The following is a 19,964-nucleotide window of genomic DNA, read 5'->3' as shown; positions in this document are numbered from 1 at the left end:
TTTCTTTGCAGGAGACCATGCAAGGAATTTCTCCCAAGGCCAGGGACAGTCAAACTCCCAGGCATTCTGCTTTAATGTGGAAACCATCACTTCCCTTTTTTACAAAACTGCAACATCTAAAACCAACTGAGAGCTGTTAGCCTCGCATTTAAATGGCTGTGTTTGTTCTTGCCAGGCTGCTAGAAGGGACAAACTGAGCCCCACAGTTCTTTTCAAGTTCTGCAAAGAAAAGCAGGAATGCGCTCTGTACTCACCGATGTCATTGCTGCGGTCCGAGAGGTCCTTGTCCAGGATGCCGGATATCGAACTGCTCACCAAGTCAATCTTTGGACCATCACCCCTACATTAAAAACACAAGTCCAGGCGTTTAATAATTGGTGTGTATCCTTGTTATTTTGTCAGCTTCCTTGCTGTACGCAAGTTAGGGAGGGGGCTGCGTGCGGGTCAGGCCACACTGTCGCCTGTGGTGGGGGGCCAGTGGGAGCCAACGAGCTGTCCAACCACATGGGCCTTGGTACAAACCGGCCGACAGAGTGGATGCCCTCCTCTCCCGCACACATTTTCAAAGATGGCTATTTTAATAACGACTGTTCAGCAGTGCACCTTCAGCCACAAACCCTCCTGCTGGTCTGCAGGGTGCGACGTAGGGCCTGCTCCCGCCCCATGGCCAAATAAGCACCAGCAAACGATAACCAGGAGCTTCCCTTTTAAGGAGCCAGGAATTTAGCCAATGCTGCTTGTCAAAGGTCGGCTACTTTTAACCTTGGGAAAAAAGGTTTCTGGCCTGAAGCTGAGGCATCAGCCTGGCTGTTGACAGGCACAAGGTGTCAAGTTGAGGTCTGGCAGCCTGAAAGCTGGCGCCGGGGCACAGGCCTGTAAAATGAGACAGTCGTTGGGTGGGTGCCTCTATGCCCATCAGGACACGAGAGACTTTCCTCTGTATCTGGGCTACGAGCAGCCCTTTGGGATGGGGACAGGCCCCCAAGATGATGAAAGAAACAGCCTAGTCGGGCATAAGTAGAAGGTTTCTCCAAATTCCTCCAAAAGGGCAGCTCTTTGGACCCTTTAGTGGGGAGTGAGCCCTGAATGAGATTACTCAAGGTCTGTGATGGCAAGTGAAATAGGAGAAGATCCTCGCCCTTAAAATGAGAGGGAGAAGCCAAGGAGTTGTTCCCAGGAAAGCAACAGAAATCGTCCATCTCACAGTCCCCGGTGGTCACCCTGTGGCTAAACTACACAATGAGTAACAGATGCTCCATGAGCACTTGACCAATGCCCATCACACTGGGGGCAATGAAAGGGCCAAGCCAGGTGGTACCTACTCTAGATGGTCTCATGGTCTAAATGGGAGAAAGAGACAGACAGACACTTATAAGCCCACATGGGACAGGCTGTGTAAGATACAGGCACATCGAAGTCCTATGGGAAGAAAGAACAGGGTCCATGCAGGGATGTGCATGGCAGGGCCAGGAGCACACGCAGGAGGTGGTGTGACAGTTGGGCCTTGGAGGAAAAGGGAGAGAGGACATATCTGTAAGAGGCATGAGGGAGCAAGGACTTCAGGGTAAGGGGCAGGGCCCGGTGTGGCCAGGGGTTCTCAGGGCTAAAGCTTGAGGTCCCCAGAGAGTAGTGAGAGGAGACAGGCTGGGCTGAGTCCCACAGGGTCCAGTCTGTTCTGGAGGCAGTGCGGGCGGAGGAAAGCAAAAGTCAGTGGACCTGTGGGAGGTGACAGGGCAGACTGCTGGGTTCCTTCCTCAAGAAGAGGTGGTGGGGCGGCATTCAGTGAGACAGGCATATCCCGGCAATGGCGGAGAAGGCCCAGTGGAAGAAGGTCCGCCTCCCTCAGCTCCCAGATGAATAAGACTGACTCTCAACCTCAAGCACTCGCAGCCAGAAGATGAAAGGTGAGAACTCTAGGGAACCAGGGTTGGGCCAAAAGGCCTGGTCTCCATCTGGAGAAAACCCAGCTCTCAAGCTGTGTGTGTGTGCATTAGGAGACTGCCTCACTTCAACCTCTTAAGGCTGTGAGCCCCCCTGGGCCAGGTTTCCATAGCAGACCCCCTCCACCCGCTGGCTACCAAGGCTCAGGCCCCACCGGGCACACTGCCCTGGACAGACACCGAGCCGACAGGAGCGGCGGGACTGAGGACATTTATTTGAAGGACTTTTATATAGTCATTAAAATGATATTTTCAAACAATTCGTGACAACAGGGACGAATGTTTATGTTACAATGTCAAGGGACAAACGTAAGTTAAAGATGACATACACATCATGCACATGCACCTCCACACCCTTCTGATAGAATAGAAGAGAGAATTTGTTCAAGGTTGGAAAAATATGTGTATTTGCAGTGGTTATTCCTGGGGAGTCTGATGAGTGATTTTTAGCACTCAGCTCAGCACCTGGTACGTGGCAGGAGCTCAAAACTACTTGTGGAATGAATGAACATTTGCCCTTTTTTTCCTGAAGTGAGAATGCATTATGTATCTGTAGAATAATTCCAATTTTTTTTCCAAAGGACATAAAGTTGCATGACATTCAGCATGATCACATCTATGTAAAACCAATGAAGAACAAACCAAATCATACACAGGAAAAAGATGGGCAAGAAACAGTCCAAAATGTTAACAGTGGTTGTCTTTGGGATAAGACTATAGGTGAATTTTTCCTTCCTTTTAAAGTTCTGTTTTTTTTAAGCTCACATTTAACAGCAGAGGTTCGCACAATTCAGGCAGCTTATGTTCACTCTCCTTTCTCCCCGACAGGATCATTCAGGTAAAAGATGAGATTGCATGGCCCCTACCTACAAACTCTCCTCTAAGAAACTTCCCAACCACAGGTGCCCTGTGATCACCTGTGACCACACCTGGAACTCACCTGGGAACCAGATAGGGGAATGTGGAGTTACAAATCCTAGACCTGAGAGGTCCAGGTCATGAGGAACCCCCTCACCAAGAAATACAAAGGACCACCCCTGCATGACCCCTCCCCAGACTGTAAAGCACCAGCTGTATTCTGACAGGAAGGAGATTGGGGTTCCCCCACCATCTCTCTAAATGAGCCCAGATCCCTCATGCCAAGAGCAGACACAGGCTTGTGACTGAAATGATCTTCTATACAGGGCCAGCGGCAAGACTATTTTGAAAACACAGTAGGTGTAGCTTAAAAAAGGTTCTGATCCTTCCAAGTAGGGAAGCTGCAGCTGGTGTTTTGACAGTGTTCAGACTGTGGGTGTGGAAGCATTTTACAATGTCTATTTGTAAATGCCTTTCACTGTATTTATAGACGCTTACAACAATGCTAATGAATTTCAGTTTTGAAAAATACCAGAATTTCTGAAATTCTCCAAAGCTCATGTTTGAAGTGGCTGACACCCAATGAAGCTGGAGCCCTCCATGGTCCCTGTTCTCCTCCACTCGGCCCAACACACGGGTACCGTTTTGGCAAAAAGGATGTTACTAAATTCAACCAAAGAGGAAAAAGCTCATCCTTTTGTAATTTACTAGCTCCTGCAAGGATTTTTTTTTTTATGGTGCATTTCTATGCCTGCAGCTGTTAAATAAAAGGAGAAAATAGAAGAAAGCAGGCATATCACCATGTATCCAAAGATATCAGAACAAGGCTGCTCTTACTCATCTCTGATTTTTAAATCAAAATAATGTTACTTTCTTGTATTTCTTCAGCAGTGTTGGTTATGGTCGCAAATGACTGGCATAGGCAACTAGCCACTAAGAGTCCCCTTGCTTTGCTGGCCAGGGAACTTAAATCGCAGAGAATGGGTTGACCAGCCCAGGGACGCCCAGCAGGTATAAGTGGAACGGACAGTCCCACAGAAAGAACAGCAGCACCTGTGGTTTACTGACCACCTACCAAGAGCTAAGCCCTGTTCGTGCATGATTCAGGTGCCCCAGCTGCCTCTTGAAGTACCTTCTCTGTGGGGTGGACACGGGGCCGCACCTCCCAGAGCCCCTTTCTGTGAAGGGCTGGTCACCCCTGCTGCTGGGAGTGCTATCAGCCTCTCCGGGGACCACCTCAGCTGCAAGGAGCCCCTCAGCCTTTCCAGGGCGGCCCATACTCCACTGTATAAAAGTCTCAGCCATCTCAGTCTGATACAGGACAACTCAGAGAGGTCATTTTAGCCCCAGAGCTCCTGTGGGGTTGGCTGAGGCCTTGGTGAACTAGCATCACAACCTGACCTCTCCCTCTGCCCAACGCGGCTTCCTCCTCCCTCCCCACAGGCACGGATGCTGCCTCAAGACTGCGACCTAGAGAAGCCTACCTGTGAGCCCTTCTTTTTACCCTACAGATCTGGAAACTCAGGCTTGACGAGATGAAGCTGCCTGCTGACAAAGGTCGCAATAGTAGTAGAGTGCTGGGGTCGGGATCTGAACCTACTAACTTGGACTCCAGAGCTCCAGGTCTTGATCACTTCTCAAAGCTGCTTCACTCAGCCTCCTGGTCCTGGAGATGGTGAGTCACCAAGGATGCCAGGCAGCCTGTGTCACTGCAGCTCAATGCCAGCTGGGTAAATCCCCTTTGCTCCCTGAGTTAAAGAGTATTAATACTAAACACAAATCACACACCCGACCCGCCCAGAGGGGCCTGGTCTTCCCACTCAGACCCGAGACACGAGACGGGGCGTGTGAACAGTTGGAAACGTGGAGGACGTGCCATGTGCATCCCTTGAGAACATGAACTCAGCCAGCGGCATGGCCCAATTTAGCCCAAGTTGGGACAGTTAAGCCAAGGCATGTGGCCTGGAAAAGATGTTGAAATGCACAGGAAGCTGAGGCAAGCAAACAAGTACATAAGTACACGAGCAGCAGCACTAACGGCAGCAACTAAAAACCACCAAAAAGACCTCACGACCCTTCTGGAGGTGAGTGGGGATGAAGGGCAAAAACAGAGTCCACGGCTTCCTACCGAGCAAAAGACCCCAAGCCCAGATGACGATGGCTCTTTTTGGCAATCTCCCCTCCCTGCCCTCAAAAGGATCACTTATCCTAATGTAAATATTTGGGTTTTAACTGCCTAAACATTGTCATAGGGGGCTAAAAAAAAAAAAGGCTGAGAAAGAAAGAAAAGGAAAAAGAAATAGAAAAGCCCTGTCCCCTGTACTCTGGAAACCACTGAGGTGCCCCTCTTGAATCCTCAGTTTTTCTCCAGCTTTAATCCCACCTAGGAGTTGTCTACTAGTACGGATGGAGGATGGCAGATGGCAGGTGTGAAGGTCCTAAAGGAACAACTGGAGTTACCCTCTGTTCTCTCTTGCTCCAACCCCGCAACCCTGTTTTATCAGCCCCTTCGAATGTAAAACCACTCAGTCCTACCGCTCACCTCCCTCATCCCGGGCCAGTCGCGCTGAGGATGCGAGGCCAATGGAAGTGAGCACTTCCTCCCTGCTTTCCCGGCTGCCCACTCATCACATCTCAGACTTGGGCTCTGACCATTAAAATTGGGTAGAGATTACCCAGCTCAAGCCCCCATTTTATTACAGACAAGGGTCCTGTGCTCCAAGGCCAGAAGTTATGTGCCCAAGGTCACACAGCTAATTGGTGGTGGAGCTGAAACCAGACAGAGAAGCTTCCTGACACCAAGTCCTGTCTCTGCCCACCACACTTGGGATGGTAATAATCAAAATGCACGTTTGATGCTTCTGGAGATCTTTCTCAAATAAGCAATGATAAGAGGGCTCCGCCCATGGGTGGAGGTAGCAAGAGACAAGTCAGTCTTTCAGAAGCCATCTGCACTGGGCCATTACTGCCCCAGAGAGGTTGAATCCTTCCTTCAGGAAAGGATAAAATGTAGCAGCAGAGAACTCCTCCCTCCCCTCTCCCAGGAATTCAGATCCCAAGTCCCTGCTGATCCTGTGGAGTCCCTACATGCCCACCTTGTGGCCTAAAATGTCCCAGGAATCCCAGGTATCTTTTGACTGCAAACTTCCTATCTCAATGTGGGGTAGCCCGAGTGAGGCCAGGGGCGCAAGAAGCGGGAACCAGAGTGGTTTTCCTGGCAGCTCTCCCCTTGCATTGCGTCCTTGTTCAGATGAGCACAAATAGGCCTGGCTATTTATAGTTGGTGAAGACACACTGGAAGGTGATGGGACATTGCCCACTCAATTCCCCTCCAAATTTCTGTTCTTTGTGCAGACTGTGTGAGTGTGTATGGAAACAGGCCTCCATCCAGAGCCCAGCCAGGGCATGATAAGCCCCACAACCCTGAAGGCAACGGGATGACGTTACCCGCAGCCCTCATCTGCAAACCCACAGCTGGGCATCATGGAGGGGCAAGGAAGGGGCTTTTCAGATGCCTGGATGGGGGAATCTCACTATCATGCAACTAAGCTGGTGGAGTGTCACCAGGAGGAAGAGTATCCAAAGCAACAGCCCGTGGGAAAAGCTTTATACAAACCAATTAGTACCCGGCATGCATGAGGTGTTAGTATCTCCTCATGATCCCTTGCCTGCCCTTGGCCATCACCAGCAAGAAAATCAATGTGGCTCAGCCTGGGCTGAGGCTAAACCCATCACTACTGTTGGATCTCGCTGCAGGGAATACAATTCATTCTAGATGTGGGTGGAAAGAAATCTCAGAGAGGTTATACATACAAATGAAGTAAGGCCAGCAAATAATGCAGACGTTTCTACAATGTAACAAGGTATTTGCCCCCGTGCCCTGTGGGATTCCTTGCTCCATAAATTACCTGCCCTCCCTCAGTCCCCAGCCCTCCCTGAGCACTGGCTTCCGCTGACGCCCTAGCGGCTTCCTCTTTCAGTCCCTAGAGTCTTCTGGATGTGCGGTCTGAGGGCGTCCGGGTTTCCTCGCTCCCTCAGGACTACCAAGCATAACCCGCTTGTCACCACGTGGAAACTCCTCTCCCTCCAAGGTCACCCACTGAGCTCTCTCTAGGGAGGAAGAAAGATTTGCTGGGGGCCTCACAAGTGCCAGGCGAGGAACTAGGTGTCCTAGGTGTGGCGGCGGAAACTGAGTGTCAGGGAGGTTGCGTACCTTGCCCAAAGCCACGGGATAAGGAAGAAGAGGAGTGGGGCTTGGACCCTGGTGTGTCTGGCTCCAAAGCCCAGGAGGCAGTGGGTGGGCAGGAACCATGTCTGGCCTGGTTAGCATAGTTAACTACCACCTAGAAAAGGGCCTGGCCAAATGGAGGCACTTGATGAATTTCTGTAATGAATGAATGACACCACATAGACGCACACACACTCACTCCTCTCTTATCACTGAATCCATCCATATCTGGCACCCATTTTCCATCTTTGTCCCACAGCCGAGTTCCTCACAAGTCTACACATACTTGGTTGCCTGCTCGGTTTTCCTTCGACACAATCCCAAGTCTGCCCCCAACCACTGAACAGCAATGGCTTGACTGGGATTACCAAGGGCCAACTCGTGACCAAAGCCTATGGGTGCCTTTCTGCCACCCCGGCTGGCACTTTGGTGGCAGTTCTCACAGTGCAGTCGGCTAACCAGCAGGAGCAGCTGCCCTGGGAGTTTGCTAGAAATGCAAATTCTCAGGCTTTAACCCTGACCTCCTGAATTAGAAACTTGGGGAGCAGCATTTGGGTTTTAACAAGCCGGCAGGTGATGGCGATGCACACTCAAGTGCGAGATCCCCTGGTCAGTAAAGGCTCTACACCCGGCTTCCTCCGGCTTCCAGGAGCTCACAGCCCACCCACCCTTGCCCATGGCTCCCCGTCCTTCCTGCCCTCTGTAAATAACAATTTTCCCCACCGTCATCTTCACTCTCTCCTCTACTTCTCCATAATCCCCTGGAGTGATGATAGCCATCCCGTGCTTGTAACTACCATCTATGAGCCAGCGACGCCCACCTCTGTAATTTCTAGCCAAGCTCTCCCTCCTGAATTCTCCGAAGACATGTCTTGGTCCTGACTTGTAGAAAAGAAGGCAAACACTCAAACACCACACACGGCCTCCCTAGGAATCTTTGAAAAGACATTTAGAATACTTGAGTAATCCAAACTCAGAATGATGGCCTGACCACCCAGGTGCACGTTTTATCTGCCTGCTTAGGGCAACATTTGCTTGCACTCTAGCTGTCTCCTGTGCTCTCTCTCTCTTTTTTTAATTTGATTGATTAGTTTCTAGCTAATAAGAGTAAAGATCTCTGTTAATGCTTTCTTTTGCTGTGCATGGGGACCACACACCTCACAGAGCCACCAGGACCCTAGAAGCTTATTTTCTGCTAATTTGTATCCTAAGGGGCTTGAAGCAGCTGGGATGCCTGTGTAAATCTAAAGAAAAATTAACTTCCGTGTGGGTAAGTTGGTCTCCAGAGAGACATTTGCCCTCCCCTAAGCACTTAGTTGATATTTGGCATCTAAATGTTTACTTAATCTTTGCCTCAAGCTAAAATGTCTCAGAGCTCAACAGTCACCCATCTCCCAGTGCTTCTCAGATACCCAGGGCTCCCTCTTCATTACAAGGAAGACATCTGCAGCTCCACTGCCCCCTCATCCGTGTTCTAGTTCTCTCAGGATAGCCTTCAGCCTTTCACAGGAAAGGTATCTGGTGTGTTGAAGATTTAAAGCAACAGGCCATCTCCAAGTGGCACAGGTCTGGGAAGTCACGAGGCCTCATGTCCACAGCCTGGTGTCCAAGACCCAAATGCCCATCTTCTCACTGAGATGCCTTCTCTGACACAGGCTTCCACATCTGAAGTCAGCGGACAGTGTCCTCTGGAATGTTCGAGTCGCAGCAACCGACTCCTCCCATTGGAAACCTCTTGACCGAATGCCCCCTGACTATTGAACCTTGCTTGTCACTGACTGTCATCAACTCCCAGAACACACTGACATCCACCTGGGTGGATATGGGCTCTAGAACATCAGCCTCACATCACTTCAGCTCTTGCCATCTTCCTGAGCTTATGACAGCCACATGGGTGATCCATCCCCAGTGTCAGCCCTTCCTGTCCCCGGTCCCTTCAGCTGTCATGACCTTCATCCATCCTCAGTCACCCACATTCAGGGCCCCTCCCTCTGTGGATACGTGCATCTTCAGACCTATTCTGCATCTGAAATTGTGGGCACCATCCTTCCCCTTTTGACCAGTATCTCCCGTATTTCTGGCCATTGACTTCTCCCACTTCCTGCTCCCACTCCAGCCTTGCTCACTTCACCTCCTCTTACTTCTTTTAGCTTCACTTCCTTCTCCTCCATCTCAGACCCTCTATCACTCAACTCCCCACCACCCCCCACCACCAGCCCCACCCATCCCCACCCTGCCAGTCACCTGCCCCTCCACTCAGAGAGCACTGGCTGCTTTGTGCTATGGCCGACAATGGGCACAGCTCCCTCGCAACTGGGACCAGAGGTCCTGCTCCCAGCTTGCCTGCTCTTTGTGAATAAAACAAAAAATTATTACAACTTGGGGTGTCTGGGTTTGGGAGAATTAACAAACCTTTTCTGGTCTAACCAGCCTGCTTCTACCTCTTTCCCTGTTGGGTTTATTTTCTTTTGAAGGCACACACCTGTTCTGCCCCTCAGGTTTCTGGCTCGCTGCCTCCCACTGCAGGCAAATCGCTAGAGCTCAGGACAACCTCCTTCTCTTCAGCTTTTCCTTGGATTTTTCTGTTATGATCAAATATCAAAACAAATGAGTAAGCTCTATACTTTTGAAACTCCACCTTCTCAAGTGTGAAGACAGGGGCACACAGAATGCTCTTTGTACCACAACTACCTTAGTTATGTCATGGGCTGGATGAGATGGGCCAACCCTGTCTTCACACTGTGAGATGGTAACTGACGCAGCCTCAAGGCATGGAATTTCAAACAGAAGAGGCACTTCTGACCCAGAGGAATCTCCTATCATCATTCAGTTTTTCAATTGACTCTGTATTAATTTTTTTAAAGTCTTTTTTTCCTGTTAAAATTCTACCCCTATTTACTGTCTGGAAGTAAGTGTGTTAATGACCGCTGCTTGCTGAGATGGACACAAAATCACACCGGTGGTCTAGTGCCCGTAGACATGAGCGCGATTCCTGAAGGCCGTGATCTGCAGTGACTGAGCCCCACCGTTACTAAGATCCAGAACAGTGCCTGGTACACAGTAGTCCCTCAATCCATTTTTGTTAAATAAACTCATCTAAAAATGACTCCTCTCTTCCTAAACTTCTGTATCCCTTTTTCTAAAAGATGCTAGCTCCTGTTTAAATAGAAAGAAATGGATCTCTTCTGGAAGCCACACTTGGCAGCGAGCTTTCTGGCTGGCGAGAGGAAGTTTGAGCCCAGACACTGCAGCTGGAGCGGCAATGCCTTGTTCCCAACAAGAATAGCAAACAGTGACTGTGTGTCCATGTGTTCAACCATCCGTCCATCTACCCATCCAGTCAGGTAAATCCTGGTGACGATTTGGGTTGGCACAGCAGACAATACCCCTTCTCCAGGGCACCAGTGACACAAAACTGTGTGACCGACGTTAACATTCCTACCTCAACTAATTTGACAGAATGAAACAAGTTCATAAACCAATATATGGGTTGGTTGTTCAATGTAACTGCTCAGCAAAAATTATGAAGGGCACGAGATACTAAGAAACAGTAAGTCTTTCTTTGATCTTAAGTTGTTTCATGTTGAAATCTATGGCACACTAGGTGACTTAGAACATAAGACACACACACTACAGAGCTTGTACAGGGGCTGGGAAGGATGACAGCAGAGCAAAAGTGAACAAAATGTAAGCCCTGACACCTCCCCGCCTTTGAGGAACCATGGCATTCAACAAGTGTATTAAATGAGCCACTACCATATGCTCAACCCCATAAAGCATGTGGAGATGACAAAACACACTCCTGATCTGCTTTAAATCTGGTAAAGGAGTCCGGGGGTGTGAGCAACCCAAGTGGCAAAGCCTGGGGCCCTGCACCAGGCTAAACATGGGGTGTCAGGCATTTGGAGGAGAGAGCAATCGTGAGTGGTAAGAAAAGGCTTCCAGAAGAGGGGCATGCTAACTGGGCTCTGAAGTCAGGGAGCATGAACAGGTGTACAAGAGGCAGCCAGGGAAGGAGGGAGGCACTATTGCAAACCCAGGAGAATCCAGACCTGGGGTTCCCACAACATGGATGGAGGCCAGCCGTTGCGCCATCACCTGAAAGCTTATTAGAGATGTAAATCCTAGACCAACGGAATCAGCAACCCTGGGGGCGGGGCCCAGCAAGGTGCGCAAACAAATTCTCCGGGTGACTCTGATGCACCCGCAGGTTGGAGAACCACTGAGTTGGAGCGAGCACTGTCCTCCTTTCAACTGGCTGAGCAAACGGCCAGAGAAGGTTGCTGCTTCCCAAGCGCTCCCAGCCTTGCCCAGGTCTGGCACTTTCTAGGATCGTCAGGAAGGAAGCGTGGGGCTTTCCTCTGCTCTCTCCTTTCTGTAAACCAGTGCCTTGGAGGTGGGGCAGCCGCAGGCAGAGTGGGAGGTCGGGGGCCTCTCCCAGGCTGCTCAGATGTCACACACAATGTGAAGAACAGCTACGCTTCCCACTGGCTTCTGTATGAACATTTCCTGTGCATCTTTCTCGGTGGCTCGGACTTCAAATAGACAACTGGATGTTGGGTGAGCCGGAGGCAGGGAAGAGCTAGGCAGAGGCGGGAGGTAAACGGGGCCTCTGTGAACCCAGAGGGTCGGCCGTTACCATTCGCTCCCTGCGTCGGTGCAGGGCTAATCGATGGCTCGCAAAGCCTGCACCTATCTCATAACGAGACAGTTGAGAGTAACCTTCGAAGGTGAAGAAGCCATTGGAATTGCACTTCTCTTCAGATCATATTATTAGAGAGAGCAGCAGAAATATTCTGGAAATTGTTGTTGACTTCACCGACGTGACTGCGGCCCCTGGAAGACTATAAGCACTCGGCAGAGCGCGGTTTCAGTGCTCCTTTCACCCGCCACCAGGTGACGCGCGCCCTCTGCTGCTCCGTTCTCCCTGCGTGTGGAGCTCGTATTTTCTTCTGAAGCACCTAGGTTGATATAACCTTTTCCTTCTAAAGAGAGAGCTTCTGGGCCAACTATGCTACTGGGGTGGCCCTTGCTAATGTCATTTGGGCTATCAAGTGGCCCCATCGTGCACATGCCAGTCAGCAGCAGAAGTCACAACCTGTAGGAGCCCAACCAACTCAACAGTGGCCCTGGTCCCATCAGTGTCTCTGGGGGCCGTCATTTGATTGGACCTGGGGAGATATCTGCAGAACGACCCAGGTAAGCCAGCCGCTCCTCCAGTGGGCTCCCACACATCTGAGATGACGGCGGCTGTGTGCTTGGCCGGGCAGCCGGCCTTCCGCACGCAGGCTCATGTGCGTCCAGCACGGCTGGCTGAGATTCGAACATCTCACAACCACTCACACGACTGCCTGCCGCTAGATTTGGGTAGGTGGGTGTTGTTGGAGTAGTAGTTAGTATTAAGAGGAAATGAATCATGCTCCGACATGGACGAACCTTGGGGACATCAGGCTAAGTGAAATAAACCAGTCACAAATAGTATATGACTGCACTGACATGAGGCATGGAGAGCAGTCAACTTCCTAGAGACAGAAAGCAGAAAGGTGGTTGCCAGGGGCTGGGAGAAGGTGGAAGAGGGAGTTACTGCTTAAGGGATGCAGAGTTCTTGTTTTGCCAAATGAAGAGTTCTGTGGATGGACGGCGGTGATAGTGGCACAACAGTGTGAACGTATTTCAAGTCACTGAACTGTAAACTTACGAATGGTTATGATGGTAAATTTTACCCTGTACTTTACCACAACTTAAATTTTTTTTCTGAAAAGTAAATGAGCTATTTTTGTTTTACTCCAGTATACCCAGTTTGATTCACAATAATACAAATGACAATAAAAGTAAAGTTGATTTGCAAGCATGGGGCTACCTACTTGGGAATTATATCCTTCCCATCCTTTCAGACACATTCCATGATCATCCTCAGCCTACAGATGGGGGAGGTGAGGTCAGGTGGCAGGACGGCTGAGGCTCTCCCTCCTCCTATGAGGTGGGGTGAGACGGGAGCCCGGAAGCCTGCCTGACTCCAACAATGAGGGCTCTGAAGCCCCAAGAGATTCTCACCACTCAGACTTAGCTCAAGAGAACAAAAATCCGGTGAGTGTGTGTTGACAGGTCCATGTAAAGACCTCTAGACCATCACCTTGCTCTGGTATATATTACATCAACTCATATAATATACACGTAATGTAGAAAGTTCTAGCAATGGACTTGTCGAGAGAAGGCAACACTTTGTGATATGCATCTCAGTTCTGGAAGGCACAATGTCTGAGTCCATTCCTAATGCATGTGTCCAGCCACCTAGTGAAAGAATTTGAGTTTTTGTCAGGCCCATCTCGGCACTCGTGCTTGTACAAAGCATGCCCCTGGCCGTTGAGGGTCTCATAGTTCAGAGCCATGATAAGATGATATTTGCCAGATGGGCTCTGGATTTCACACAGGGCTGTGCAGGCAGGGGCAGGGGAGCCTGGGAGTATGGAGGGAGGCACCCTAGAGTAGGGAGAGGGTCAGGGGACGGAGCTGCCAGTGAGACGCACAAACCCGAGACCAGCAGGACATCCAGGGATGCAGGCGGGCATGCCCTCTGCACTTCCAGTCTGAATGGCAGCTGGCCTTGCTCTAAGGAAACACGGGGGAAATCCGCATGGGTGAGAAGGGCCTAGGTGCTGGGACCTGGCTTCTCATCTGCTAATCCTGAAACCCACGCTGCACCTCCCAGCCTCGCACCCACTTTTGCCTGAGCACAGGAACAAGGACCCAAGTGGCTGGAGTCCTGTGTCCCATCGCTGCCCTGCCTCACCCCACCCCTGCCCTCAGCATCAAGAGTGGAGCAGTACCTGGTGTGGGTCAGGGGACCCACCGGTCGTTCTGGCCTCCTCGGGGGCAGCGCGCCTGGTCTGCTGAGAGAGTTGGTCTTGGGTGGCCGCGGCTTTTTAGGCGGGATGGCAGGAACAGAAGGCTTCTGCAAATCCAGTTTTGGCTCTCTCTCTGGTCTTTCTTTAAGTCATTGTTCAAAGAAGCATAAAGAAGACAGGTAGATCTAGTGTAAGTGACAGTACCACAGTGAAGACTGCTTGTTCCCCGCTTAAAAAAAAAACCCTGATGCCACCTGCCAGGGTGAGGATGGGCGGTGAAGAGCGTCATCTCTTCTCTGTCAGGTTAGGAAGCCCTACGGAGCCGCAGCCCACTGTGCGCCCGTGTTCAGGCTGGTCCCTCTGCCTGAGGGCCCTTCCGGCCACTGGCCAACCTTGGAAAACTCCTACTCACACTTCATCAGGCCTACTCACCAGGCCTGGCTGAAACATGACACCGTCATGTTCCCTTCTCAACAGCTGGAGCCACCCTCAGAGGTGGACTTTCCTACTTCTTCTCCTGAGCCGCAAAGGACAGCTCTTTATAAACAGGCTCCACTCGAGGACTTTCTGGGCATCTGCATGCTTGGCATGGTCTGCAGGCTGTCAGCCCCCAAGAGTAGGGCCCACGTTTGGTCATTTCCCTAGAACCTGCGTGGTGCCCCGCACAGAGCAAGCGCTCCGTCCATGGCTGATGGGTTTGGTCAGTGACCCTTGGGACCTGCTGGGTGTAGGGAGGAAAGAGGCCTGACTTGTCCCAGGTTGGCCTGAGTAAAGCACCGTTAGCTTCACAAGAGCGGGAGCATTTCAGGGAATAACAACTAGTTCTGGAGTCTTCTGTGCACAGTTTAACCTTGGAAGGTAAACTGGAAATTCACAGGTATTTGGTTTCCAAGTGGTTTTGGAGTAAGAGCTATTTGAATGAAGTTAAAGCCAGATCTGGTGGCCAAACTGAGCAGCATTTGGTGGCAGCTTCATGGTTTCTGTCCCCAATTAGCCTTGCTCTGCATGTGGTATAAAAAGCACAGATCCATGTGCTTCTTTCTAAGGACAGAACTTCAGAGAGTCACCTACTGCAAGACGGGCAGCTTTCCTGTGTTCACTGGGAAGGTGGGACTCTGAACACATTTTCCTTGCAAACACAAACTCATGTTGTCTGGGTGACCAGGCCGATTGGCAAAGCTTCAAGAAGTCTATCAGGGATTATACAGATATCACTGTGTTCCTCCCCCACAATCTTCCAGCAGGGGAAGTTGCTCCATCCAGGAATGCTGGGAAGTCTTCTACTGGTCCACAAGGACCAGAGAAGGGGCCAGAGGAGGAAGGGCCCGGCTGAAATACAAAGAAGGGGAGATTCCTACGGCTGGGATGGGACGGGAGCTCTAGCAGCTGGCAGAATGAATGGGAGAGCGGGTTTGTGCCCACCTACTAGGGAGGCCAATTCTCAAGGTGGGGTGGGTTCACTGGTTTCCCTGGTGCTTTTGCCCAGGCTTCTGCCTTCCTGACCCACTGTGGTGCAGAACAAGGCATCATGGGAGGGGAAAGAATCAGAAGCGTGCAGCCACTTGGCCAGCCAACTGGGGTGGTTGTTCACACGTAAGCTGAGTCCATATGCTAGTCAGCACGGAGCAGAGCAGGCAGTGTCCTCAGCACAGAGCCTGGCTAGGAGCCAAAAACCAGCCAGGTGTCCTCTGTGAGGACAGGGGCACTGTTTGGTTATGTCATGACGCATACTTTTACCAAAGAACTATTTGTACAGTACACACTTAGAGCTCTTTTCTCAGTGGTCTGTGACATAGACCTGGCCTTGACAATGAGGTGCCACAACTCAAGGTTTAACTGTTCACTGTGAGAGACAGAAGTACAATTTCTTAAGAACTCACCATGTTGGTCAAACTTTTGGCAGGCTGATATAAAATATTAAATTTCACACTAAAATTTCATGAGGCCACCTAGGAGCACCTCCAAAGAATTTCATTAATTAATTCAGCATTTCTCTTGTGACTCACAAATAACTGCTTTTTAAAATGGAATTTGCTCTGCCTCCTGTTCATAATAATAACATCACAGTTTTACCATAAAATGTGTGATCAATCAAACCTTAGACACCTAATAAAACAAGTCCTCTCACAGCATACAGATTTCTTTGGGAGGAACACTCAGACCGTGGGAGTCAAACGCATTCATAAAACTGACTGTGTGATACAGGTTAAGGTACTTCCTTGAAGATGACATCTTTGACCCCCTTAAGGGAACTGTGGGCACTGGGCTGCTTCTCCCAGTTTTGCCATGCCACCCCTCCCTCAACATTCCTGACCAAGGACATGTCTCTGTAATATAGTAGCCAGAGTCCAAGACCCAGCAGAGACTGACCGTTTTCATTTGTCTGGATGGGAATTTCTCTAAGCCACATCCACCCATCACCAGTTAATGAGCACCTGGGGCACCAAGCCGGATGGAAACCACAGCAGATACATCTGGGCCCTCTAGGAACTTACAGCTGGCATCCCGACTTCGGGATGCTGCTAGTGTGGGGACGACAATGATGCAGGAAGATTGGGATGGAAGAGCCCCAAGGTGTTTTGTGACTGGGCTGGTTGTTTTTCATTTGATGAGAAATTCTGGCCCAAAGAAGCACCACATAACTCTCTCTCTTATTGCCTTGGAAACAGGAAATTAAAAAGCAATCAAAACAAAACCATAATCTTCATATTCCAAAGAAAAAGCAAATTCTGTGGGTAATCCGGATGAGCCCTGTAACAGACAGCTTTGTCTCCTGCTGTTCCGTAAGTGTCAGCGAAGACTTGATTTCATACCTTTCTCTTCTGTTCTGTTTGGAAGCGTTTCTGGTCTTTCAGGAGGTATCTTTTTAATTTCATGTTTTCTTTCAGTGGTACCTGGGGCGGGGGGAAGGATAACAACCATTAGGAAGTGTTCCTCCCATCCATTTATTAGACATACTAGCATTTTAAATATTTATCAGGTATGGCAAAGTCAATAGTTTTTTTTTTTTTCCTAAGCTGAGTGCTAGTGTTATCTGGCAAACACAAGCTGCTTAGAAACAGAGCAGAAGCCATTGCTGGCATATGTCATTAAGTTGCTTGCCTATACGTCCTTTATTTATAAGAAAACCACTAATATTTCTTGGTATTTAAATCTGACTTTCTTAGGCATCAAAGTAGTCACAGGAAATCACTTGGTGTGGGTGGGGAATGTATATAAATAAGCAAATCCATGGGCATAAGAAGATTGCTTTTTCACGCTACCAAATTTGGACTGGTTTGTTATGTAGCAAAATTAACCAGAACATGTATTTTTTAAAACTGGATTATAGTTGACTTACAATATTGTATTAGTTTCAGGTGTACAGCATAGTGATTCAATATTTTTACACATTACATAGCATAAAAAGTTATTAAAATATCACTGGGTATATTCCTAGTGCTGTACATTACATCCCTGTGACTTATTTATTTTACAGCTGGCAGTTTGTACCACTTAAACATATTTTTAAGTGGAGGGATGTGCAGAGAAGATACGGTGGTTTTCCCTAGGTCTTTTCAGTCTGCATCTGAATCCCTCAAGTATTACATTTTCCCATATGTACCAATTAACACTTCCTTTTTATGCACATGGACTGTAGCTGCTCCCTCAAGTGGGGTCTTCATCAGTGTCAGTGGCCTCAGGCACGGTAGAGCACTTGGAAAATAGATAAAGCATGAAACCCATCACAAGTGTTCCCCTGATTTATGGACTTGGGTGAGTGCTTGACAAACTCCTTACATGATCAAACCTATGGATGGATGCGTGGTAAGTAACTCTTAATTACGTATTATCAGAAGCCAAAAGAACTTAAAATAAACTCTCTTGAACACACTTTACATAAATCTCCTTAATGACTCACTATAAATTAAACACTGTACGTGATTTCTGTCAATTCCATATCTAATTGTTTTGGGCCAAATAATCAAACTTGAGGAAAGGTGATGACAGGGGAAATGAGTGTATTTATCTCCCTGCCACAAAGTAGTTCCCAGGATCATGCAGCAGGATAAATGAGCAAGTGAGTAGTAATCTAGGAAGGTTAAATACCATCTTGCTTTGCCCTACAGAGATCCAGAATAACCTTTGGTAAAACTGTTTTAAAAGGATAAGAATTTGCCTACCATGCTACAATCTAGTCTCCTGATGAGAAGAAGTTCAGTATCACTCCTAGAGACACAGGTGAAATGAACAGTCTTCCTACCATGAAGAATCCAACCCTAGTCACATTCTAGGCTACTTGAGTGTGGACCACTTAACTCATCTCCTTGGTCTCTAACCTGTCACCAAGGCTTCAAGGAACAGGGTCTTCAGGAAAAAACAGATCAATAGTCTGCTTTCATTTCAGCACAATGACATATTTATCCAGCCAGAACCACTAGGTGGCAAAATTAAACTGCTCGACACAAACGAGGGCGGGGGCTGAGCAGGAGATGTAATTAACATCCCTTTTCAGGGCTTAATCTCTGTAATGCTCAACTCCGCTGAAGGGAATGGGAAAAGAATGTGGGGTCCAGCTGACTTTTTCCCCTAACTTCGTGGGCCAAAAGAATGGAAAAAAAAATCATTCCTAATAAATCTGTTGAATAAACCAATCCGGAAATGTATTCATACTTTAAATGCTATAGAAATATAATTATGAACATACAGAACTAAAAATACCCCCAGTCTTCTTCAGTTCTAGTTGTTAATTTTTCAAAATGCCACTTAACTAGTTATTCATGAAGGAAGTTCTCCCTATAATTAGTTTTTAACAATTATAAAGAGGAGCTCTATTGGGAACTACAAATACTGATCTTTATGTCTGAGAGTCCAGGGTGCAAAGGATTACCAAGTATCCAACAACATCAAGTCTTCCTCTATTATTCAACCTTGACATTTGAACCACACAGAAAAAGTGAATTAACTGGACTCCTTTCCAGATTAGAAAAGAATCATGAGGGAAAGTATTGCTAGAAAAACATTTTTGGGGGGTCTGGGGTAAGCAAAGTAAGTACAAATTTTGGTTAACCACACGGGACAGAAACTGAAAATTGAGCGCAGCTCTCCATGCACAGCGCCGCTGTGACTGTGGGAGGCAGCTCCCCTTAGGCTGACCCTCCACCGACAGGCACCGGCAAAGGAGACAATTCATTCTTCTCTCTTCAAAAGTGGTTTATTAAAAAAAGAAAAACAAAGCAAACAAAACTGGTTTATTCAAACACAAAGTCTTTGGGAGGCCAGATTTTTACCCCTGTATATCTGGGATACATTTTAATGATATGTTTATTTTTTAGGGAAAACAGTAGTATATTTAAAACCTGCCTGCTGAGACCAAATCCTTACTTTCCAATCTGGTCATCTGTGGCATGTGACTCTAAGACTCCTGAGTTCTACCAAGGATGCTATAAATATACACAGAGAGAAAGACAAACATCGTGTTGACAGAACTGAAAGGTATATTACCTGCCCCTTGCTTGATGACTGGAGCGGATGGAGGAGGTGGCTTCTTGGGTCTCTGAAAAATTAATCAAAGTGATACTACATGAGATTGTTGGCAAGCCCGGCCGCTCACATAAGGACCACAGACAGTGTTTTCTAGATGTAGTTTGGACAGTCCAGAGAAGCTCTCCAAAAAAATTGAGCAATTCTCTCTCCAGGGATGTCAGGTTTTGGCACCTTTAAACAAACACTAAAATAAATTCAGGCTGCAAAACAAAGCTCTGATGGACAAATGAAATACCATTTCCCCCTTTCTAAATTTGTAACAGCCTTCTGGAAAAGCACGGCTCAGCAAAAAATGGCCTGCAACCAGCAAGCACAATGGTACTCCTACACTGAAGTCGCATTTGCAATTAAGATTTAATCTGCTGAATAACCAAGCAATTCAGAAAGAGTCGCTGGGATGGCTCTAAATTAGATCTGCTCTGGATGTGGGACCTGCAACAAAATGCAGGCTGGGGGGCCCCTGCACCTGGGTAGGGTGCGAAGCCTTCTGCCCCTTTTCAACCCAAGGCTAGTAGGTCCCTTGCAAAGTCCCCCACAGACCAGCTGTACCCTGGAGAACAAAATGGA

At 48.5% G+C, this 19,964-nt stretch overlaps 1 protein-coding gene across 9 annotated transcripts in view; it reads right to left on the bottom strand.

The window, feature by feature from the left end:
- The window catches only part of SH3KBP1 (SH3 domain containing kinase binding protein 1), a 300,059-nt gene that overhangs the window by 32,787 nt on the left and 247,308 nt on the right, over positions 1 to 19,964 (bottom strand). For all 9 annotated transcript variants that reach the window (XM_031445777.2, XM_031445773.2, XM_064483354.1 and 6 more), the window contains 4 exons: positions 19,356 to 19,407; positions 16,685 to 16,765; positions 13,854 to 14,013; positions 255 to 340 (listed from right to left, as the gene is read on the bottom strand). In XM_031445777.2, the coding sequence (XP_031301637.1) occupies positions 255 to 340; positions 13,854 to 14,013; positions 16,685 to 16,765; positions 19,356 to 19,407 (379 nt within the window). The remainder of the gene's footprint in view (positions 1 to 254; positions 341 to 13,853; positions 14,014 to 16,684; positions 16,766 to 19,355; positions 19,408 to 19,964) is intronic.

The sequence above is a fragment of the Camelus dromedarius genome, chromosome X (genome assembly GCF_036321535.1).
Source record: "Camelus dromedarius isolate mCamDro1 chromosome X, mCamDro1.pat, whole genome shotgun sequence".
Classification (NCBI taxonomy): Eukaryota; Metazoa; Chordata; class Mammalia; order Artiodactyla; family Camelidae; genus Camelus; species Camelus dromedarius.
The sequence above is the reverse complement of the archived record's forward strand: the minus strand, read 5'-3'. Positions and strand labels throughout refer to the sequence as shown.